The sequence below is a fragment of the Mytilus trossulus genome, chromosome 9, assembly GCF_036588685.1.
Source record: "Mytilus trossulus isolate FHL-02 chromosome 9, PNRI_Mtr1.1.1.hap1, whole genome shotgun sequence".
NCBI classification, from domain to species: Eukaryota; Metazoa; Mollusca; class Bivalvia; order Mytilida; family Mytilidae; genus Mytilus; species Mytilus trossulus.
The window spans coordinates 46,295,960-46,321,086 of record NC_086381.1 but is presented as its reverse complement, the minus strand read 5'-3'; the positions used below and the strand labels follow the sequence as shown (position 1 = coordinate 46,321,086).

General features: G+C 31.1%; 2 protein-coding genes across 2 annotated transcripts; one reads left to right on the top strand and one right to left on the bottom strand.

Annotated features, from left to right (window-relative positions):
* Positions 1–471: 471 nt before the first annotated feature.
* Positions 472–7,518, bottom strand: LOC134683007 (thioredoxin-like protein 4A). Its single transcript, XM_063542000.1, has 2 exons — positions 7,362–7,518; positions 472–1,487 (listed from the first exon to the last, which is right to left on the bottom strand). Exon 2 carries the CDS (start codon positions 1,423–1,425, stop codon positions 997–999), a length of 429 nt encoding a protein of 142 aa, XP_063398070.1. The 5' UTR covers positions 1,426–1,487; positions 7,362–7,518; the 3' UTR covers positions 472–996.
* A 36-nt stretch (positions 7,519–7,554) lies between these two features.
* Positions 7,555–20,284, top strand: LOC134683005 (NADH dehydrogenase [ubiquinone] 1 alpha subcomplex subunit 9, mitochondrial-like). Its single transcript, XM_063541996.1, has 11 exons — positions 7,555–7,663; positions 10,493–10,666; positions 11,939–12,036; positions 12,583–12,674; positions 13,137–13,299; positions 13,669–13,777; positions 14,852–14,922; positions 16,481–16,557; positions 17,729–17,824; positions 18,730–18,808; positions 19,971–20,284. The coding sequence occupies exons 1-11, from the start codon at positions 7,624–7,626 to the stop codon at positions 20,163–20,165; spliced, it is 1,194 nt and encodes a 397-aa protein (XP_063398066.1). The 5' UTR covers positions 7,555–7,623; the 3' UTR covers positions 20,166–20,284.
* The last annotated feature ends 4,843 nt before the right edge of the window (positions 20,285–25,127 follow it).

The following is a 25,127-nucleotide window of genomic DNA, read 5'->3' as shown; positions in this document are numbered from 1 at the left end:
CTTTTACTAAAGTTAGAGTGCGAAAAGTAAAAGTATTCGGACGATGACGACGACGACAACGACGACGCAGACGACGACGCCAACGTGATAGCAATATACGACGAAAATTTTTTCAAAATTTGCGGTCGTATAAAAATGCTTATTTGGGCCCTTTATTCCTAAACCTTTGGGATCATTACCCCCAAAATCAATCCCTACCTTCCTTTTGTGGTCATAAACATTGTGTTAAAAAATTCTATTAACCTGTACTAAAGGTATAATCAGTAAACCATCTGTCTTCGGAAGACGCTGACGACATGGACAACAACGCACTGATATCAATATACGACCATTTTTTTTAAAATTTTGGCAGTTGTATAACAATTCACTTAAGCAAAAATGAACACTTTGTGTACATTGGTATGTTCATTGTTATGATATTGTGATCTCGCTGTGATATTATTTTCAAGAAAGAATAAATAACTCAATTATACGTTGGTCATGATATTTTAATTTTGTCTCATAGATAGTCTTAAGAGCACAAGTTTTACATATTACAGATAGTGTATGTATTTTGTTTACAATATGTCATGTTTGTTTAGAATTTTACATATATTTCAATTAAATCAAGATTCAAAGAAACCCTGTATATGTGGTGCTCTGTACATCATGTATATGTACAAAAATGTGTTTATTTATCATATATTTTAACCATTTTATCATTGTCTATAAAGAATAAAAATTTAAAAAGTTGTTTCAGCCACAAAAATAAAAGAAAAGAAGGATTTAAAAATAACATTTATCAACTTTTTCTCATAAGTACTGTTAAAAAAGTCTATACTCTCAAGAAATACCATTCTAACTAATACTTGAGAAATAAATGGAGATATTTGACAGAAAAATAAGATTAAAAAACAAAATGTTGATTCAATGATATCTGAAATAATTTCCTCTCTCATTCATTAACAAACACTTAATACAACAATATCCATACATGTTTGTAACGATTACACTGTATCAATATCTATATTTAGTAGAATAATCTTTTGGTGACACTACAAGACCTCTTCCTTTTCTGGCTCCGCGGAACAAAGTTTCAACAATGTCAATGAATTCTTGAGGATCCTCCATGGCCCAGTTGATTTTATTGTTGTTACCTGTACCCAAATCAATCATGATGTGTTTGTTTCTATAAAAGAACATAACTGTACAAGGATCGTACAACTCGTACATCTTGTTGAAATCAGGAACTTGAGTAATGTCAACCAGATAGCAGACGGCGAAATTTTTCATCTTCTCAGCACATCTGTATAATGTTTCGTCCTGCACCATACACGTAGGGTCCCAATCGTGACCAAATCTAATAACAACAACTCGGTCCTCCTCCGACAGAATTGCCTGATCCACTTGCCATCCATTGTGAAGATGCTGTAACATGTACGACATTCTGATGGTAGATGAGTTGATGGGGAAACCCTCAAACTTTTATAATTTAGTTATCTTTGCACCTGAAAATATAAGTAAACAAAATATGATTAAAGATGCATGGACAACTTATCAGAGATACATACATGTAATGTATCTGCAAAGTCAAGGTATGAAGTAACCAGGTCTTCTCAGTACCTTCTGAAATATGAAGCTTGTTTGTTCTGCCAAGGGTTTGATAAAAAAATCCAATTCTAGTACTTTATTCCTTAATATATTCAGTTTTATTACTTGTGCTAAGATTTCCTTGATTTTTGTTTTATGTTGAACAGTTTTTTAACATGTTTAGACGGGCTCCGCTAGACAGTCTGACAGTTCTATAGTCCGACAGTCAAATACACGTAGTTAATAGTCCAATGGTTGGATAGTCTGACATATACAACCAGATATGATATAGACTAATCACATGCAGGCACAAGACGTTCTACCTGGCTTTCGAGACGCAACAGACCTAACTTTACCAAAACTGAATCCCTGTGGTTATTGTTTTTACTTAATTTACAGATACCCCCTCCCCCTCCTGATTCTGACTTTGCTCGGTTTAAAACTCCATGCTAACATCAAAATACGTTCAATATCTTTTCTATAAAAATATATATACATATTTTTTTAAATCGTTGGTAGATACCTATTAAAGTTATTCATGAAATCGAATACAGTCGCAGACATGTCTGCCACGGATAACCCCTTTCTTTAATAATTTATTCTTTTTGTTTAATTTTCATTATAAAATATTCTTTCATATTTCAACCTATATTTTAAGCTATTTAAACTACATTATTTTTTTGCACTTCTAAAGATGGTGACACTTTAATGGTCTATTAATTAAATCATTGTTTTTCAGTGTATTATATTGTCAAGAGTGCTGGACTGGCATGATACATATTATTTGTATACATTTACAAAGAATATTTCAATCAACCTAGGCCTTTTAGATAAAGTTAATAATTGCAGGGACTTGAATGAATTAAGACTTTTAAAGTCCTTAATAAAAAATGAATTTAAAGAAAAATCTAAAAATAAAAACTTTTGATAAAAACTGTAAACTTAATTGTGTCAATAGGTAATGAATTTTTTGTCATAATTTAGAAATACAAAATATTGGACAATATAAAATTCCTAAAAAGGATAAAATGTGTAAACTGTGTCTCTTGTAGGTCAATGAAGAACACATATTCCTTGATTGTAAAATTAACAAAACAACTTTGAAATAATCCATTTGAAAATTATTTACCTTCTCATTATAATGTCTCTAACCCAAGAACAAAAAGTAAAAGAAATGCTTAACCTCTTAAACATGGATCATGTTTAAAATATCAAATGAAAATAAAAATATTATCAAATTTTGTTGTAATGAATATTTCTAATACTTATTAATATTTTATTCAATAAAGAAATAATGAATTTCCTAAATTTTATTTAGCATATATATGAGTCCTAAAGACAATCTTTATCATTTGTTAAATAATATTGAATGCAGATCAGTCTATCTACAATAATAAACCATTTTCATTTTAGAAAATTAATTTTAATTAAGCTGTTTGTTCAACTAGTTTTATTATTTCAATTTATTTTTGAATTTCTTGTCATTATCACAGTTATTAAATTTGACAAACACATACATGTATATTTTACCTGAGACACCTGACCTGTAAGTTATAAAATTTTAACACTTCAATGCATTCAAGATTTCCCTTTATCCTTGACTAGTTTTTGAGTAATACCTTGTGTATTAAAAAAGTAACAAGGGGTATGATGATGAACATATAGGGCCACCATGGTGAACATAATTTTTATGGCCACCATTAATAAGATAAAGTCACAGGTAGTACTGTACTTTAGTAACTTAGTAATATTGGACCCTTTAAGAAACAACTATCTTCAAAATGAAATAGTGCAGGATTTGTATGCCATGGGGCAGCACTAGTCAGTCAAATGAGTACTGTGAATACAGTAAAAACAGTCATGTGTGACCAAAACTGACTTATGGAGGTCTTTAACACACACAAGTGACTGGAAGTCATGTTCAATTTTCCCTCCAGTTAGGATCTTTTTACTTTTAGATCAGTTCATGATTCATTCAAGGCCGTAACTACCCTTGAGGCAAGTGAGGCAATTGCCTCACTAAAATTTCGACGACGATTTTTTTTTATATACATATGAAAATAAAAGTCATTTGTCGTTTTGTCTCAACCTTAATTTCTATAACTGGTCATTATTCCCTTTAAACTATGTTTCTCAATTACATTTCCTTATAGTAGATATAATCATCATGGATCTCTAGTTAAAACATGCTCTTGCAGAAAAAGGAAAAGCGACAGTGAAGGTAATGAAGGAATAATTCTAGTAAACTATTTTTTTGTTACAGTAACAGAGTCTGAGTATTGCATATAACTTCACTAGAACAATCTAAAAACGGTAGACTGACAAATCAAGTACTGGGTATCGCAAGGAGGCAGTCCTATCTGCATATTCATTTCATGAACTTTAATCTTTCTCTTTACAGATATATAAAATATAAATAATATGAAACATGCATGGATTAGTTTTATCCATGTTTCTTTAACCTTAAACCAGATGCTCCGCAGGGCGTAGCTTTATACGACCGCAGAGGTTGAACCCTGAACGGTTGGGGCAAGTATTGACACAACATTCAAGCTGGATTCCGCTCTAAATTTGGATTGTGATTAAATAGTTGACACAGCATAGGTTTCTGACACAGAATGAATGTATTCAAATGAACTTAAAATTTTTGTTTTCTCTTAGAGCAATTCACTATGCTGTTGAATATTAATCCTCTCAAAAAAATGTTTGAAGAAATTTTCTTTTTATTTATGAAATTTCAAATGAGAAAAATTGAACCCAATTTTTTAATCACATCCCCCTTTCCCTTATTCCAAAACTAATTTCAATTAAAATATTCTAATGGAGTTTGCAACAATTACTACTCATTTAAATACATCATAAAATATTAAGATGTAAAAAAACTGCTTGTTATCACTGAATGGTAAAGATTATTTAAATTTATCAGTTGGTAGTAAAAAGTGAATATACATTGTATATTGTATATAACAAAGATTTAAGTTGATTCTGGACAAAGAAAGATACTCCAATTAAAAAAAATTCTTGCAGATATTTCTTGGTTACTATACTGGACAAAGAAAGATAACTCTTAATTAAAAAAAAATTGCAATTTCACAATATTGTGAAATTAGATATTTCTTGCCATTGCACAATACTGTGCAATTGAAAAGACTTGCTATTGCACAATACTTAATATAATAATTTTAGATCCTGATTTGGACCAACTTGAAAACTGGGCCCATAATCAAAAATCTAGGTACATGTTTAGATTCAGCATATCAAAGAGGCCCAAGAATTTAATTTTTGTTAAAATCAAACTTAGTTTCATTTTGGACCCTTTGCACTTTAATTGAGACCAATTTTAAAACTGGACCAAAAATTAAGAATCTACATACACAGTTAGATTTGGCATATCAAAGAACCCCAATTATTCAATTTTTGATGAAATCAAACTATGTTTAATTTTGGACCTCGATTTGGGCCAACTTGAAAACTGGGCCAATAATCAAAAATCTAAGTACATTTTTAGATTCAGCATATCAAAGAACCCCAAGGTTTCAATTTTTGTTAAAATCAAACTAAGTTTAATTTTGGACCCTTTGGACCTTAATGTAGACCAATTTGAAAACAGGACCAAAAATTAAGAACCTACATACACAGTTAGATTCGGCATATTAAAGAACCCCAATTATTCAATTTTGATGAAATCAAACAAAGTTTAATTTTGGACCCTTTGGGCCCCTTTTTCCTTAACTGTTGGGACCAAAACTCCCAAAATCAATACCAACCTTCCTTTTGTGGCCATAAACATTGTGTTTAAATTTCATTGATTTCTATTTACTTTAACTAAAGTTATTGTGCGAAAACCAAGAATAATGCTTATTTGGGCCCTTTTTTGGCCCCTAATTCCTAAACTGTTGAAACCAAAACTCCCAAAATCAATCCCAACCTTTCTTTTGTGGTCATAAACCTTGTGTCAAAATTTCATAGATTTCTATTAACTTAAACTAAAGTTATAGTGCGAAAACCAAGAAATTGCTTATTTGGGCCCTTTTTGGCCCCTAATTCCTAAAATGTTGGGACCAAAATCCCCAAAATCAATACCAGCCTTCCTTTTATGGTCATAAACCTTGTGTTAAAATTTCATAGATTTCTATTCACTTTTACTAAAGTTAGAGTGCGAAAACTAAAAGTATTCGGACGACGACGCCAACGTGATAGCAATATACGACGAAAATTTTTTCAAAATTTGCGGTCGTATAAAAATGAAAAAATATCCCATATTCCAATTTGATATTATTGAGGAATGGTAGAACCTTTAACTCAGGATTTTGTCTTTAGTTATTCGGGTCTACGGAATTTTGTTTCTTTATATTCGGGGTTTCGGAATCAGACACCCCCAAATTTATAGAAATTTATAAAATACCACCAACTATTTCTAGAATTAATTTGAAATTACGAACCTACATGTAAACGTCGAAACCTCCATTGATTCCAATTCCCCTGTACCCATATCATAATATACTTACTCTATAGATAGAATCATATACATGTATCTTATCTCATTCTATCCCTAATTTGTCTACTCTTTGTAAGCATAAAAGCGAGTTTAATATTTTGTGACTGCGACTGTATGATTGTGATAATTCGTTTTTGCAAACAAAACTGATACTACCGATGCTTCTACCGAATCGCTGATGGAGAATGAATTGGAAGAATACATTGATCATTGTGTTGATAATCTGCTACCTTTGGAAACACAGACTGCCTGAAACAACTGCAAACTTGGATGCATGAGTGGCGAGAGATTGTGCGGTCTTGCCATGCTCCATGTTCATCGTGAAATGAATATCAGCAGAGCAAATTATGATTCTGAAACGATTTGACTGAACCAGCCATAAAAAAAATTTGGCCATCTCTACTGAATCGATGTTTGTTCTATGTTAATTCTGGCAACAGACTCAAATCATGGGATATTTGGATGATTATCTTACATATAAATTTAAATAAAGTTGTAAAACATTTGGTGTTAGTTAAAGTTTTAAAATATGAAAAATTTATATAAAAAATGTCCAAATTCAAAACATTATCATACTCTCTAAAAATGCCTAGAATGCAGGATTTTGCACCATTCATTTCATACCCTCCAAAAAAAAATTTCGCCTCGCTTCGCTCGGCTCAATTGGTTTGCCTCACTAAAATAAGATGCCTAGTTACGGCCTTGTCATTCATCATATATACGCAGTACTCAAATCCGGTACATGACTTCCAACCCACATAAATATGAAGTAGAAATACCACTAAACTGTCGGAACATCAAACAGTCGGACCATCGAATTGTCAACCATCAAACTGTCGGACCATCGAACTGTCAGACTATCAAAACATCGGACTATCACTACATACCCGTTCACCCTATTCATTGTGGGTCTCATTGGGATCTAAGCGTGATGTTGGATTGCCAATTTTTTGTAAGCGTGACACGTGAAAGACAAATTATTGTGGCGTGAAAATAGGAAATGAGGTCTTGCAGGACCCAGGAAAGGACAAAAAATGACAATTGCTTACGTACATATGATAGTGTAATTGGGATACAGGAATCTGACAAAACAGTAAGCGGGGTCTGGGATCGGAACCCCCAATGAGACCCCCTTCATTTTAAATTTAAATTGTGACATTCTGCAACTGATGTCAGCACAACAGTTTTTTAGTGAAGAATACAATGATTTTTCATCATGTTCATGTTGGATCATTTTGGAGTTAGAACAAAATTTGGATGTACTCTCTATCCTTAATGAAGAAGATCTTGTTACCTCTTTGTTAATTTATAATTTGCTCAGGAATGCCTTATTGTCTTGAAGAAATTTGTCTCAAAATTCCTTGTTTTTATTTTTTTTCCTTTCTTTTAAGTAAAAATTTTAAAAGATGATGTCGTCTAAACGTTTTAAATCAAGAAAATTGCAGTATCGATTCAAGCGTTTATTGATATAGATCAAAGTAAGATCATTCAAGTGTTTAAAAGATCGAATTTGTCATCCTCAAAAGAAAGCTTCTACATTACATTGTCAACCAAGAATGGCAACTCTGACCGTGAGACAGGTCATTGGTCTTGGCCGTAAGATTCACTTTAAAATACACATTTCTTTTGCACTGACATAAAAAATGCAAAGAAACAAATATACCAGTATCATAGTCATTCACAGATTAAGGCAATGGGCTTTGTTCATTTGTAAACCATCCCTGCCCCTGGTGCCTGGCTTCGTACATAATTTGAAAATTTGAAATTATGTAGACTTATATTGAAAAAAATAGATAGTTCGGCCCAGATAATTCGGCACCTGAGAGAGACACTCCGGCAATATAACAGATCGGCACCTAATTAAAATTAGAGCTGTCCCATTCGTGTGTATTTTTTTGCTCATGCATGATAAATTATAGTTATACACCTTATCGCTATTTGTCCGCCATTACTGGATATCACACAGGTTCCTGTAAAATTTTGACGTCATAAAACAAAATATCTGACGCCACAATGGAAAAGTGATTGTTGTAGACGTCAAAAGTTCAAGCGGCCAGCTTAGCCGGGATTAGGGATAAGGTGTATTGATTTCGGAGATTTATTTCATAGAAATTCACCATTCATATAGAAGGACAGGAATGCCCTTTACCGTCAGGCGTCAAAAGGTAAATTTTGACTGCCGTTAGCTTCAAATTGATTAAAATTTTGTCTTGATGTAACACAACACATGGTTATTTGGAATAGTAGTTTATTCCAGCCCGTCTGGACCAGTGTCCATAACGGACGGTCTCCTCTATACAGTAAAATACACAAGTATATATACAGAATATAAACAGTGTCAAGGTTTCTATTAATTTGACCATCATAGTCTTAAATTAAAAGATACAGGGATGAATATCTATTAAGTTGACTCTAATTGACATGTTTTGGCCAACCTGGAAATTAATGATCAAAGAATACACGCATGTCCAGTGTTTTAACTAATTGTTATTGCTACATGTCTCCACATGGTATGCAATACACGTATGTCCAGTGTTTAACTAATTGTTACATGTCACCTCATGATCTGCATGTAAATATTTCATATGCAGTAGCGGTCAATTGAACAACCTTTTACAAGGTCATGATTTTCTTAATAGATATTCCCCTGTATTTATTTTATTCAATTTAATAAACATTTTAAGAATATATAATCATCAATATAAATATAAATATATTTTATATATATTTATATATATATTTTTCGCCTATCATATTGTCACATTGATTAGTCAAAATATCCTTACCATTATTCGTCAGAAGTCTCAAATAATTATTGTTACCGTTTGTTTTCGAAGAAAAATTAACGTCATTGGTCAAATTATTTGATTGTTTTATTGTCTTTAAGAAAGTGCACATTTTATCGTGATGCACCAAACAGTACTGTTTAGGTCATTTGGCAAGAAATTTTACCGTGATTCCTCATGAAGGTACCCCCATGACCATCCTTATATATACTAGTAACTGTCTAGTTTTAATGTACAAAATGTATTGTACACTTTTGATCACCATTGAGAAATTATCAAATTCTATAAAATTCTGTCATATTTCATTATCAATTATAGGATTTAATTAAATGATGATTAGTCAGCTTGTTTACATGTACACCATCAAGCATTGTTATGATCGTATTACTTAGATGTAAGAAAATGTGGTATAAGTGACAATGAGACAACTCTCCATCCAAGTCACAATTTGTAAAAGTAAACCATTATAAGTCTATGAACAGCCTTGAACACACAACCTTGGTTCACACCTTACCTACATGTAAGATGAAGCTACATGTATTTAGGGTCCCAAAAATGACTACTGGTAGTGTAAACCAATTAAACATGAAAACTAATGGTATAATCTGTATAAAAACAAGAAAGGAGAAACACTTACAATGTATAACCACATCAACAAATAACTACTGAACATGCTGAACATCATGTTCCTGACTTAGGACAGGTGCAAACAAATGCAGTTGGTTTGAACTTTTTAATAGACGCTATCCTTCACCCTACACCAGCTGCCCTACCCTGAAACAAGTGTAACATTACCACATAGAACGACACACTGTAAAATATCAATTGAAATTACTAAACTCAATCTAAACATACAGGTACATGCGATTTACATGTAAATGCAGTAATTGTTTTTGATATAAATTTGTCAATGTTTGTTTTTAAAAGGAATATTACTTAACAACAATGTGCATCTACTGACATTACTGTATAACAGTACAAATGAATTTCTATAATTATATGTCACACATGGTTGACTTTAGAATATTTTCATTTGACTTTGGTACTTGATTGGTATATCTTTTATGACAGAAAATAGAAAATAACAATTTGACATTAGTGAAGGTCACAAAAAAAATACACATTCCAAATATATATTATCATACAAATATTTATTCAATAACCATATTGGATGGTTGCCTGATAGTTGCTTACAATCACTTCATTTGAACTATGGGGGATAAATAATTTTCTCAATGGAAAGAAGGAGATAGTGATTGTTTTTATGCTGACTGCAATTTTAGTGATGATGGCTTCAATAATTGTTAAGTTTTCTGCTTATTTAAGTTTGATAGGAACTACTTTTGATAGATCATTGATATTCTATATAAAGTTACATTATTATCTACAGTTTGATGGCAATTTTGAGACACTGTTCTCTATGTTATGGTCCAGTGACTTTGTATTAATAATCAATTTTCAATGTAAAGTTTTCTTAAGATGTAGATCTTGAAAATTTTTGGTTCTTATATATATATACATGTATCAGTGGCTTTCTAATATTTGGCTTTCCAAATGAAGCTTATGGTTAATCCAGAAAAGAGCGTAGTACACATGAAATTTATGAAATTTGGTTTCATTTTCTTTTATTATGTTGTAGGGAAAGACTTGCCAAGATGTATTGGCTACTATACAGTGCAGAAAAGAGATAGAAGTGATGTTACTATACAAAACTACAAGAGAGGAACTGGTGGCCGATCGTCTTTCAGTGGAGAAGTAGTTACGGTTTTTGGATCAACTGGATTCTTAGGAAGATTTATAGTGAATAGATTAGGTAAAGTTATATAATTATGTTTTATAATCAGATAGGATATGACATTATGTTTAAATTATGAACTAAGGCTTTGAAGATGGGAGGTCCGACCTTTATCAGCACTCTGGGATTGAGTGTTTTTAAGCTGAGGATTTCGGGATCCATGAATTCTTTTTTTTTTGAATTTCGGGATGTTGAGATTTAAATTTCTTTAAATTCGTGACCTCTAGATATCATATATTTAAGCCCAGGATTTCAGGATCAGGACCCCTCCCCCTTTGAAGATACCTGTCAGCTTTTTGCAACTCTTCAACAGTTTAAAACATGAAGTTGTGTCAATTGAATCATGTGTTCATGGTGCACCATTTAGTGTTTTAAAATTCTTAATCTTACAAGCCTTGAACAAGGTTGTATATTAACATAATTAAGTGTCTAGAAAATAGTCTGCCTTATTTTCATATTTCCCCTTTTACAAATAAGATCACTGTATTGCATTTAACAATGGACAAAACCCATATGGTAAAGACATCTATAGAACATGTAGAAGAAAGAGGAGAAAAATGGGATATGTTCAGAAGTACATATGTAAATAATCAGAGGCATAAGTTATAGATTTAAAGACAACTTTGAAAAGTCAACAAAAAACAGTTATAGTTCTCATAATTACAACCAACCATTGCTTATTTTCAGAACTCTCTTATCTTACCAGGAAAAGTGATCTAACAGAACAACAAACGTTTGTAAGAACAAACTCATCAAATCAGTATCAAGCACCAAAACAAATATCAAAATTTTACAACACACAAAGGATTGATAAAAGAGTACTCTTTTTTTCCTGTTTTCTGCTTTTCGGTTTCCATTTCCATTCTCTATTTTATCTCAGTGACCTAAAGCTTGATCCTAACCCAATTCAAACAAGTAAATTAACAATATTGTCACAGACTTTGATGTCAAACAATAAAGAGATTTCATGTTAATTTTGCCAAAATTTACATTATTTACCAGAAAAAAACTTTGATCAAAAGAGGAGAATTAAACCTGGTTAATATCCCTTTGTGTCATGCTATTGTCAAACTGTGTCATCAAATCAAATGTTATATTTGTGTTTTCTTAAATCTTTTATTCTGATTTTTAGTTTTGCTTTACTATTTGTCCACAAAAGCCACAATTTTTACCATCTGTTAAATACCTTAAGTACCTTTATCTCTTGATTCTCATTCTAAAACATGAAGTCAGGACTTTTAAACTGTTATCAAATTATACCCTGGACTTTACATATTTATTTTATTTTAGGAAAGACAGGAAGTCAGATTATATTACCATGGCGAGGAGATGATGCTAGATGTTGGGGTATGAAGCCTTCCGCAGATTTAGGACAATTAATTATGCATGTAAGCAGGATTTATAGAAATTTTGGGGTTTAAGAAATATTTTCTCAGTAGTTAAAATTATTATTTGGCATTGAGAAGTATACAATTTACTATAAAAAGCAAAAATGCACAGAAATGGACTTTAAGCTAGTTATAGGATACCCCAGGGGTCCAAATTTTCTGAAAGTTACTGTGGAGTTCTTCCTAAGAGTTTTCACAAGCTATCTGTTATTCTGTAAATTGATTGTAAATCAGACCATCAAGGTATAAGGTCTTCAGTAAGGTAATTAGAAATCCTCCCATTTATTATTTTGACTACATTTTCAGATGTGAAAAGATATTATATATTTTCTTCAAATACAAACTATTATATGAATCCATCTTTTCAACATTTATAAAAAAAAATTCACAAACAGTGGTTTACTATTTCTTTAGTATTCTTTTTGAAAAAACTAAACATTAGAATTTTAAGCTTTAAATATTTTACCAAATGGTCATGGAAGTTATTGGTACAATATTCTTCGGTTACTCTTTGTTTTTTTATCATATTTGTGTTACTTTTGACAGGAAATTGATGTGCGAAATGATGATGACATTAGAAAAGTTTTGAAATACTCTACTGCAGTAGTCAACCTCATTGGAAGAGAATTTGAAACAAGGTATGACATCAAGCTCTAAATCTCCCTTAGTTCGAAAAAGATATAAATGCATTTAACAGAGACTATTTTAATATTGTATTTATTATTCTGTTCATTTATGATAGCAAATGTTCATTGTACACCATTAAAAGGTGTTTGACTTATTTTTGAAAAACATAGACTATTACTGTTTCATGTGTTTGGCGCACAACACTATCTATACAAAATATGTTGAATGGAAAGTGTTATGCATCGCTCAAAGCATTATAATACGAAATAATCATGGAATTTAGTAAAAACTTCAAGCACAAAAAATTATGCAAATTCTATAATTAAAAATAATTCCAAGTTGAAATAAAAGCCTGTTAAGTGTTCCTTGCTTGGCAGTAACATGTGTTTGATTTATTTTTGAAACTTTGTTCCGCATTTTTAAGATGTATTTTATAAGTATTTTTGTTGATATTGATTTTTTTTCCATTTCAGAAATTTTAATTACGATGATGTACATAATGTCACTGCTAGGAAAATCGCAAAATATTCAAAAGAAGCTGGAGTTAAAAAATTGCTACATTTTTCCTCATTAAATGCAAGTCCTAACCCACCAGAATGTTTGAAAAAGGGTGGCTCAGATTTCCTCAAAAGTAAGGTAAGATACAAAGGTTATTTATATAATCAGTACATTAGCCCTTTGTCTACCCTTTATCGTTGAGTCTGTGGCATTTTTGGGTGAAGCAAAACATTCTGCCTTATGACACTAGGTTAGAATTAGGAATATATTCTTTTTAATTTTTTTTGTATAAATTTCAGTGAAGAAAAAACTTTTTTTTAAAGTTTACATTTAGCTACAGTCATGACAGTAAGGAGTCCAAGTCTTTTTAAGACATCAATAAATTCATCATGTTGATAGAATTTTAAAATACTTTGCCAGAACTTGGCAGAAGCTTATTGGTAAATGGACTTTCTATATGGGCAATAATACTGTTAATTTCTATTTAAAGCTAATTATATGTTTCAGTATGCAGGAGAAGTAGCTGTACGAGAAGAGTTCCCAGAGGCCATCATATTCAGACCAGCAGACGTATTTGGTGATGAAGATAGATTTATAAGATACTACATTAGTAGATGTAAGTTGTTTTCATTGGATAAAATGGATTGATAACTGTGCAATTTATTAAATTTAGAACAAGTTACTTCTAAGTGAAAAAAAAGGTTCTATGGAATTCCAATCTCCGGCGCAGAGTTCATATCCGTTCTATACATGCTCCGCAATACTTTACTTAATATTGAGTGTAGTGTTACAAAGTATTGAACAGAACAGATATGTGACCTCTGCACCAGAGATTGATGGAATCCATCAGTTTGTTCATTTGTCCCCTAAATATTGTTTGTCTCATCTTTCTCATGAACTACATTACAAGGATTTCTGAAATTTAGTTTCAGGGTTTATGTGAGTCAGCAATAGGGTTTTCAGATTCATCACTCAACAACTTCCTGTTTACCACATACTTTTAGTGGGGTTGGGGTATGATAATTAGTGAGCAGTAGTTCTTGTTCACTTGTTTTAAAAAATGTTGCTATGTCTGATAGCGTACCTAAATTCTTGGTTTCATCATTTGCTCTGATCAAAGAATTTTTTTGAATATTTTTTTTTATAATGTCAAGTATTGGATTCATGGTTTCCTCTTACTGTTCTGATTTGTTATATAATATCTGTACCTACGCAACTTCCAATTATAAAGAAATTATATTTTGACAAGTGCAAACATTTGAATAATCAGATAGAAACATGAAATGATTAGGTAAAGGCAACCATCTTATTCTACTGGAAATCAGACATACTTGTAATTATATCCCCGCTTTAAAAAAGAGGGGTATTCTGTTTTCCTCTGTCTGTCCATCCTTCCGTAAGTCTGTCTGTTCCATGTCATTTTTCTCAGGAATTATTGGACAAGGATTTCTGAAATTTGGTTTCAGGGTTTATATTAGTAAGTTATACCATGTGATGTGTTTTCAGATTCATCCCTCAACAACTTCCTGTTTACCAAAATATTTTGGTGGGGGTATCATCAGAGAGCAGTAACTTGCAGTTTTACTTGTTGATCATTCATATATATATGCTATACATTTTATGTACTTAATTTGTCTAATAAATGTTGCTATTTGCAGAATAAATATACCCTCTTATCATAATTTTTCAGTGAGAAGATATGTAAATTTTAAGACTCCATTATGGCAGAAGGGACAAAAGACAATTAAAAAACCAGTCTATGTAAGTTTTCTTCAAAATGGGTTTACATATTTGTTCATGCTTTGCCAAGCATTTCTATCCTTTGTTTCAAAGCCTTGTACAAGTAGTTTTTTGCTTCGCATCACGGTGCGGAGCTATTAGTTTCAGTCGACATACACACCATTGTGAATTAATTACTGATCACATATAGATTCTGATTGGTTGCATTATGATGCGGCTAAGATACAGCAACATTTATTGGCTTAAATGAGATAATTGATAACAGACTTTTCTAGTCTCAGGACATCAAATGCTGGAAAATTAACTATGTGTATTTCAGTTCTGATCAACTGTCATTAATTCATAAAATTGAGAAAGGAAATGGGTCATGTTCATTTTATTAAGCATATATTTCACAGATAAAGTCAATATTGAAATATCAATTATTAATACATGTTTATTTGCTTTGTTAATCTGCAATATGAATGATTTGCTTTGCTAAACAATGTTTACAAAAATGCATTATCTGTATTTTATAACTTCTGATAATCTAGGCACACATCTAGAGTGTTCATCAAGAGACGTGTCTATTTGTAAATGTTTTGAATTTTCCACAAGTAATTAAAAAAAATTAAAAGCATTGATGTATAACACCACTCTTAAAGTAAATCTTTTATATAGCAATCAATATCTAAAATACCAAATTTCCAATACCAAATCAACAACCTCATGCATGCATATTACATTAAATTAGGATAGAGCTAAGCAGTCCATAGCTTTTTAGAAAGCTCAAACTTGTATACTTTATGTACCCCATTTAAGGGCATTATGTTTTCTGGTCTGTGTCCATTCATCTGTTCGTTGGTTTGTCTGTCTTTTCTTGTCCATCTGTTCATTTGTCCATCTGTTCATTCGTCTGTTAGTTAGTGTGTCCCGCTTCAGGTTAAAGTTTTTGGTCGAGTTAGTGTTTGATAAATTACACATGTTCCCTATGATATGATCTGTCTAATTTTAATGCCAAATTAGAGTTTTATCCCCATTTTCACGATCCACCGAACATAGAAAATGATAGAGCGGATGGGGCATCAATGTTCTAGTCTATGCCTCTATGGACACATTCTTGTTATTATCTGATAATGTACGGTTGTGCTTGTTATACTGCAATTCTTACAATAGTTCCAAATGTAATATTTCATCAATTTTGAATTCGAATTTGAAACTGATGACATTTAAAACAAATGTCTGTAAAACTGATTTTAGTTTTGAAGCCGTGAATGAAATTCTACATAAACACACTATCAAGACCTGAGGTTCAAAGTATTATGAGGGGGTATATACCTGATTTATCTTAGGGCTATTCCATAAAAATATATGTGGGAGGGTAGAAAGGGACTTTCAAAATATCCCTAGAACCATTTTTAGATAATTTTGCATAATCAATGGTAATAGACACATACTTTAAAAAAAGGCCCATGACCCAAATTCAATAATGAAACTTTCCTTCCTACCCTCCCACATACATTTTAATGAAATAGCCCTTGTTTTAACAAATAATGTGTTTATAGGGTCATTGAAACTATTATTTAATCTTGTATTACAGGTAACTGATGTTACTGATGGTGTTATTAGTGCATTGAATGATCCTGATGCAGCTGGAAAGACCTTTGAACTTGTGGGGTAAGAAATGGGGTAAAAATTGTATGTATGTTTGCATTTGATAGAACCAGTCAACATAGTTAATCACTTGCTTATGTTATAAAATTATAATTACCTCATCATAGCACCTAACTCCTGAAAATGAAGAAAATGCTGTTTTGAAGGATTTCTATCCCTTTTTCCTAGATGGAAATAGCATGCTCAACTAAGTAACTGCATATTTTTAAAGAAATTTTTTTTACATATATTATGGGGGAAAAAAAATATGAAATTTTGCTTTATATACAACTATCACCATGGGTTGAAACTTCATCAAATATAAAAACAAAAATGTATTTTCTCAACTCTATTTACCATAGTTTTTCAGCGATGTATTTTAGATCAAGTGACCTATCGGTCAAATTTGCTGTAATATTTGAGCCATATAAAGTCATTATTGTCCCTTTTTCCTTTAGCAAAAACAATCAAAAATCTGCAATTACCACCAAATTCTCCAAATGATGAAAATCATTTAAAAAACAGAATTCTATGTCTGGCATTGGACAACTACTATTAAGGTTCCTTATTTGGGTAAAAAAAAACATACTCAAAAGAACATGAAAAAATATATATAGGGAAAATATAAACTAAATTAACCATGTGTTTTGATTCCAAGTTCTAACACAGTTAAGTTCAATTCATTTAAGGGGGGTTTATACATGATTTATCCTAGTAAAAGTGAGAATGGGAAGAGGAATAGTGTCAACTGACCAAGAGTAGAAAACAGCCATAGACCATCAAGGGTCTTCAACACCTTCAAAATCCTGCACCTGGAGGCGGGCTTCAGCTCGCCCCTAAACAACAATGTATACTTAATGTTCAGCAAAAATGAATGTCACACTAATCTCCAAAACACATGTATAAATGAATCAAATTAAAACCATACAGGACTAACAATTGCAAAAATTATTTATTTTGTAAATACATTTGTACATTTTTTGTACTTTCATTGAATTTCATTTTTACGTACATCATTTCTGGTAAATACATTTACAAAAAAGGTTATGTGACTGTTAGTGTAATTGATAAATATAGGTATTTCCCATGAAACATATGTCAATTGAAAGCTTATCAAATTATATTTGTTTAATTTTGTAGACTGCTTATGATATAATGAGAATTTAAAAGTATTTGTTTGTTTTGTTAATTTCAGGCCTGGCAGTTACTATTTATGTGATATTCTAGATTTCATCTATAAATGTGCCAGATATCCAACAGGAAATATATGTGGAATTGGGCCCTACTTTAAGTAAGATTATTGAATATGTTTATGCTTATATTTTATTATATTTAGTAATAAAAATTGTAAATTTATCTATTCCACACTCTTACCTAAAGTTTGTATCATACACATTTTATCTATTCCAAACTCTTACTAAAGTTTGTATCATACACATTTTATCTATTCCACACTCTTACTAAAGTTTGTATCATACATATTTTATCTATTCCACACTCTTACTAAAGTTTGTATCAAACACATTTTATCTATTCCACACTCTTACTAAAGTTTGCATCATACACATTTTATCTATTCCACTCTTACTAAATTTTGTGTCATACACATTTTATCTATTCCACACATACTAAAGTTTGTATCATACACATTTTATCTATTCCACACTCTTACTAAAGTTTGTATCATACACATTTTATGAAACTTATACACAATACTAATAACCAAAGCTCTTAGACAGAGTTTGAAAAGGTAGTGAGTCTCTTATCATTTTAGAGTTATGTCCAGTTATAACTGGGAAACTAGCATTTTGGAATGATCTTTTTGTACCATATGATAAAGTAACAACTACTAAAGATAATAAATAAAACTTGTAATGAAAAAATAATGTTTATTTTTTTTCTGAAAATCTTATACTAGTGAGCCACCTTAAGGTCAAATCGGTGCGTTTTTTAATGATAAAATCTTTCACTTAAACTAATCGAATCAATTGAAAAAGACACTTAAGTGTTTTAAAAGTGTCTAAAATCTTTCGTTATATGAACTTGATATTTGAGGCCAAAATCGGTCTTTACCGGAAATACTCTGAATTTGAACAGTCTTTCCTAAATATGTATATTATTGAAGTGACAAAGAATTTCAACATGCATTGTGTGAATACCCATTTAGTAATTTAATATTTACTAATACTTTTTCAGAGCAAGAGCCCATTTCTTTGACAAAGTTCAGTTTTTATCTCATGGATATCCAAGATTTGTATTGGACAGACTTGAGAAGGTAAGATTACTGTATTTTCTGTGTATTCATTCATATTCATGGAAACAGATTTGTTGATGGTTTTGCATAAGTCTGCATACAAGCCTTTCCAAAATTTATGGTTCCCCTTTACTCATGAAAACTTGTATTTAGAAATTATTAATGAATCTGCAGTATGTGGCATATTAAGGTCTTAGGGTGCTGTATGTTAGCTGGCTGCAGATATCTGTTGTTTTAATTATCTACATGTAACTTACATAGGGAATGTGATAAATCACAGACAGGAATACTGTCACATTTTTCACCTGTTTCAATAGAAAGCTTGTCTATATTTTTTTAGCATTCCAACAAAAAATGACAAAAAGTATTAAATCACCCGGTAAAAAGCAGAAAACATTGCACTTAAAGAAGGTTCAACTAGTATAAAAAACAGTTTTGTTGAGGAAAAGAAAGTACAACAGTTCTGAGATATGAACAGTTTTCATTGGTTGAGAACTAGTGTTTACTGTCTCCATAAATTACATTCTAATCTGTATAGAAATCTCTTTCTACTCATAAGTAAATGCAATGATTTTTTTTTTTAAGGAAATGTATCACTCTTATTAGAAAGTTGATCATATTGGCACTAAACTTAGATTGGTTGTCAATTGTAAACTATGTCCATATTTTGGGTAAAGATTGCATGAAATGCAATCAAAAACCCTAAATGATACTGACTTGATATCTAAGTCTTCCAGAGTTTATCACTACCTTTGAGATACACAAAATATAGTGCATTGATCATAACATTTTATACATCCTATCCATGAACATTTCCAGACACTTATCAATGAAATATATGCTCAGATATTGAAGTTACAAAATGAATGTTACATTGTCAAGAAAATTACATAACTTTTGCAAGGTCCAGGAATGTAATATCTGGTTTAAAAATATTAAAGTTGTCATTGTTAGTCATCTTTAAAAATAGAAGTTTTCTTCCTTTATCCAGAATTGTAATTGAATTGAATCAACTACATCCAATGCTTTGATTAAATGCAATATTTAATTTTGCGTCCCTTCAGTACTTAAAGGAACTTTGATTGATAGAATTTATGTGCATTAAACAATAACTTGTTGGACATAAAGCTATCTGATGTGACTTTAGTTCATCATATATTTACCTAATTTGTTTATTTTTCAGGAGCATGTTTCAGATACATTGACTGGATGCCCAACATTAGAAGATCTTAATGTCAAACTACACTCATTTGAGAAAGTGTGCCCATTTATTACAGCACCATATGTCCGTGAAAACTATTACGCTCCATCACTTGGTGAATTTAAGATTCCAGAGTCCATAAAATCTACAGTAAGACCAGCTGGAGCCTCATACTAAGTGGACTGTGGTTTAGTTAAACAATTTAGATTCAAATTGATAAAAGGAATGCTAAGAAACAGATTTATAAAGTTTTAATTTATGTATGTCTTTGATGGCTTAATTAAACTTTAGTTGTTTTTGTGTTGTTTATAGTTATTATGGCTCACTATAGATAGATTAAATTGAATGTGTTTCATTACATACATCTTCAACAAATATGGGAAGACCAGATGTTGCCTCATTTACTCTAAATAAAGGCAACAGCAGTATACCACTGTTCAAAAGTCATAAATTAATAAAGAGGAAAACAGTTGGGTTACAAACTAAAACTGAGGTAAGCACATCAAATATAACAGAAAACAATAAAAACAATAAAGTGCAACAAAAAAACAAATGACAATGCAACATACATAAAAACATACTTTTAGATAACAACTGCCATATTCCTGACTTGGTACAGGATATTTAAGATAAAATGGTTGGATTGAAGCTATGCATACCAAATCCTTCAATCTTTACAATTTGAAAAACTTGTTACTCAACACCATTTTCAGGGACCTCTTCAGTAAATATCTCTTGTATCAAATGTTTTTTTTTTGTTATTAATGAAATTTGGCGGTGATAACAGATCTTTTATAATCTATTCTGTCATATAATTCACTACGTTTTCAGAATGGTCAGCTTTGTGCTCAACATTGTATAAAGACACTCAATTATCAGGAAATATATATGTCTAGTTTACCTCCAGATCAATTCTAGCTTATATATAAGTGTTTGATCAACATCTCATCAGGGTATAAGTAAAGAATGAAAAAGCAGCAGAAGAAGGCTTTGACTTGAAACAGTTTACATACATCTACATAAAAAAGAAATATTTGAAAACTCTCCCATGTGAAAGTTTGTTTACAACCCTGATTTTAGGAAATGTGATTTTTGTAGGATTCATTTTGAACTTAAGTGCTGTGAAAGAAGGTCTTTGAGCAAATTTGAGACGGCCCAACTTTATAAAATTGTATATTTTTGTTATGAATGACAAATGTTTCTCAATACAAAAGTTTTGGAAGAAAAGGCTATTTATTTAAAAAGGAGAAATTTTTAGCTGACCAATCAGAATTAATCGCTGACAAATAAATTTTTGTATCTGTACAATCAGCTTTATTCTAAGACTTATTACCATGACTGAAAAGTAAAACATAAATGATTGAAACATTATATGGCCACCATTAATGCACTCTGCTACTTAGGCATGTAAATGATAATTAAAGAAACAGGTACATCACATCAGATGATGATATGGTATACTACCTTTTCTATATGCTGTTTTGGTTTTTCTTTGTTGACTTATTTGATTGATTTTATATAACACAATGTTGACTGATGTAACCCTATTTTTGACATTCTTTACCTATTATGTCTGTTTAGTTTTGTTCACACATAGTTATCAATATAATGAAATTGCATGCAACTGTCATACCAATGAGAGGGTTAACTAGCTAAACTAGAGGCTCTAAAGAGCCTGTGTCGCTCACCTTGGTCTATGTGAATATTAAACAAAGGAAGCAGATTGAAAATTGACTACAAAGGTCAATAACTCCTACAGGGGTCAATTGACCATTTCGTTCAAGTTGACTTATTTGTAGATCTTACTTTGCTGAACATTATTACTGTTTACAGTTTACCTATATCTATAATAATATTCAATATAATAACCAAAAACAGCAAAATTTCCTTAAAATTACCAATTCAGGGGCCGCAACCCAAAAACAGGTTGTCCAATTCATCTGAAAATTTCAGGGCAGATAGATCTTGACCTGATTAACAATTTTACTTCATGTCAGATTTTCTCTAAATTATTTGGTTTTTGAGTTATAAGCCAAAAACTGCATTTTACCCCTATGTTCTATTTTTAGCCGTGGCGGCCATCTTGGTTTGATGGCCAGGTCACCGGACACATTTTTTAAACAAGAAACCCCAAAGATGATTGCGGCCAAGTTTGGATCAATTTGGCACAGCAGTTTCAGAGAAGAAGATTTTAGTAAAGAGATTAAAAATTTACGAAAAATGGTTAAAAATTGACTTTAAAGGGCAATAACTCCTAAAGAGGTCAACTGACCATTTTGGTCATGTTGACTTATTTGTAAATCTGACCTTGCTGAACATTATTGCTGTTTACAGTTTACCTATATCTATAATAATATTTAATATAATAACCAAAAACAGCAAAATTTCCTTAAAATTACCAATTCAGGAGCCGCAACCCCAAAACAGGTTGTCCAATTCATCTGAAAATTTCAGGGCAGATAGATCTTAGCCTGATTAACAATTTTACTCATGTCAGATTTGCTCTAAATGCTTTGGTTTTTGAGTTATAAGCCAAAAACTGCATTTTACCCCTATGTACTATTTATAGCCATGGCGGTCATCTTGGTTAGTTGGCGGGGTCACCAGACACAATTTTTAAACTAGATACCCCAATGATGATTGTGGCCAAGTTTCAAATAATTTGGCCCAGCAGTTTCAGAGGAGAAGATTTTTCTAAAAGATTACTAAGATTTACGAAAAATGGTTAAAAATTGACTATAAAGGGCAATAACTCCTAAAGTGGTCAACTGATCATTTTGGTCATGTTGACTTATTTGTAGATCTTACTTTGCTGAACATTATTGCTTTTTACAGTTTATCTCTATCTAAAATAATATTCAAGATAATAACCAAAAACAACAAAATTTCCTTAAAATTACCAATTCAGGGGCAGCAACCTAACAACGGAATGTCAGATTCATCTGAAAATTTCAGGGCAAATAGATCTTTACCTGATTAACAATATTACCCCATGTCAGATTTGCCCTAAATGCTTTGGTTTTTGAGTTATAAGCCAAAAACTGCATTTTACCCCTATGTTCTATTTATAGCCATGGCGGCCATCTTGGTTAGTTGGCGGGGTCACCGGACACAATTTTTAAACTAGATACCCCAATGATGATTGTGGCCAAGTTTGGTTAAATTTGGCCTAGTAGTTTCAGAGGAGAAGATTTTTGTAAAAGTTAACGCAGGACGACGCCGGACGACGCCGGACGCCAAGTGATGAGAAAAGCTCACTTGGCCCTTCCGGCCAGGTGAGCTAAAAACAGGCTTAAACTACCATTTCTACATACATGTATGAAAATGCCTATACCAAGTCAGGAATAGGACAGTTATCCATTTATTTATGTGTTTGAACTTTTGAGGTTGCCATTTGCCTTTATGGACTTTCCGTGGAGAATTTTCCTCAGAGTTCCATATTTTTGTTATTTTACTTTCAAGACTTGTAAAGAAAATAAACATGTTTTAATGTATTTATTACATTATTACAAAAATATAAATAAACAATCAATTCAAAAAATAAATTAAAACAAACAAAAACTACAATCTTATTGCATAAAATAAGAGTATCAAAAATATTATATGTCACAGTGTTTATAAAAGACTGATTTTCCAAACAAAAGGTTAAGAAATAAAATGCTACTTTAACTGGATTATCTCCTTTGTTTCTGTATTATGCTCTTAATCCATGGCATAGTTGTGTTTGCTATCAGATCAAGTGTAAAATTCAAACTGGTTCTTGCTTATTTTTTTTTAATTTAAACATAATTTGACACATAATTTAGACTAAATTGATTATTTAGTGTCAATCTTTACATAAATATTTTTTAAAATTGCCAAGTCAAGACACAGGTTTTTTCAGAATTTTCCCAGCTGGTTCATACATGATTGAATAAATTTTATTTCAACCGAATGGTTTTGTTCATATCACTTTATAGATAAAAAGATGTTCTGTAAATAACATCTTCACAATATTAGTCTTTAAAGGATTTGTTTTAATACCTGAGTGTTTGTAAATAAAATAATGTCAAAGGAAATTCAAATCAATAATTAAAATAAACAGTTACCAAAACAAAATGCACAACAAATCAGTTCTTTTTAATGAAGAATCTGCTTTGACAATTTAAAAAAAGGGAGATAATTGGAGAATATTTCACAATATACACTACATTCAACATTGAAAGAAATATAGGAGTATAAACTATTGCATAACACAAATGTTCCAAAACATCACAGACAGATATTTGTTAGAGATCATTTAGAAATTAAGATAATACAAACAAAACACAACAAAATATTATAACAGTTTATAGATCAAGAAAAGGGTAAAATTTCACAAGCTAAAAATGGTTATTGCTATGTGTTAGATACTTCATGTAAGGAAATTATGAAACATAAAAAAATAATTTTCCTGCATGAACCAATTTAGCACTTGGAACAGTGTCATGAAATTTACTAACTGCATAAGAATCTATAAACAATTCAAAATGTAAATTGTAAACAAGAATATTGCCTACCAAATAAAATAGCATTGCCACTTGTTTTATCATGCAAATCTATAATTCAGTAATATGCTTCCATCTTTAATAGAAATTTGTAGTTATTTAATAATATAATAATAAACCAGATTATTGTTAAATGTTTCAACTGCAAGCATATGTTTGCAATCAATGTGTTTTAGTTGATATTTAAATAACCCATGAACAAAATTTAAAGTGTACCTACAAAACAGTCATACATGATTATCTTTGATTTAAATTCATTCAATAGACATTCATTCAATAGACAATTACCAACCATTTATAAATATATTTACTTTCTTATGGACATTATGCACTAATTATTTGAGAGAGATCTATTTCTGGACAAATAGTAAAAATATAAACAATTCTCAGAAAATAATAGTAAATGCAATAAAAAAATAGGTTTTAAGACACTAATTTGTAGACTTAACGTGCGGCTTCCCGATGAAAATTTCACCCACGTAAATACTTAACGCCACCCTGTTCACTGATATCTATAACATCTATACAATAAGAAACAAAGATTATTGACATGGGGTATGATATAAATGCAAGTGACAGTGTAAAACTTAAATTAATAGTGTCATGATGTCAT

Excerpts from the sequence above, each read along its gene's own strand:
- LOC134683007 (XM_063542000.1), bottom strand. The coding sequence starts at position 1,425 with ATGTCGTACATGTTACAGCATCTTCACAATGGATGGCAAGTGGATCAG.
- LOC134683005 (XM_063541996.1), top strand. The coding sequence starts at position 7,624 with ATGGCAACTCTGACCGTGAGACAGGTCATTGGTCTTGGCC. Across the intron at positions 16,558-17,728 it reads AAGACCTTTGAACTTGTGGG|GCCTGGCAGTTACTATTTAT; the intron begins GTAAGAAATGGG and ends TGTTAATTTCAG. Across the intron at positions 17,825-18,729 it reads GGAATTGGGCCCTACTTTAA|AGCAAGAGCCCATTTCTTTG; the intron begins GTAAGATTATTG and ends ATACTTTTTCAG.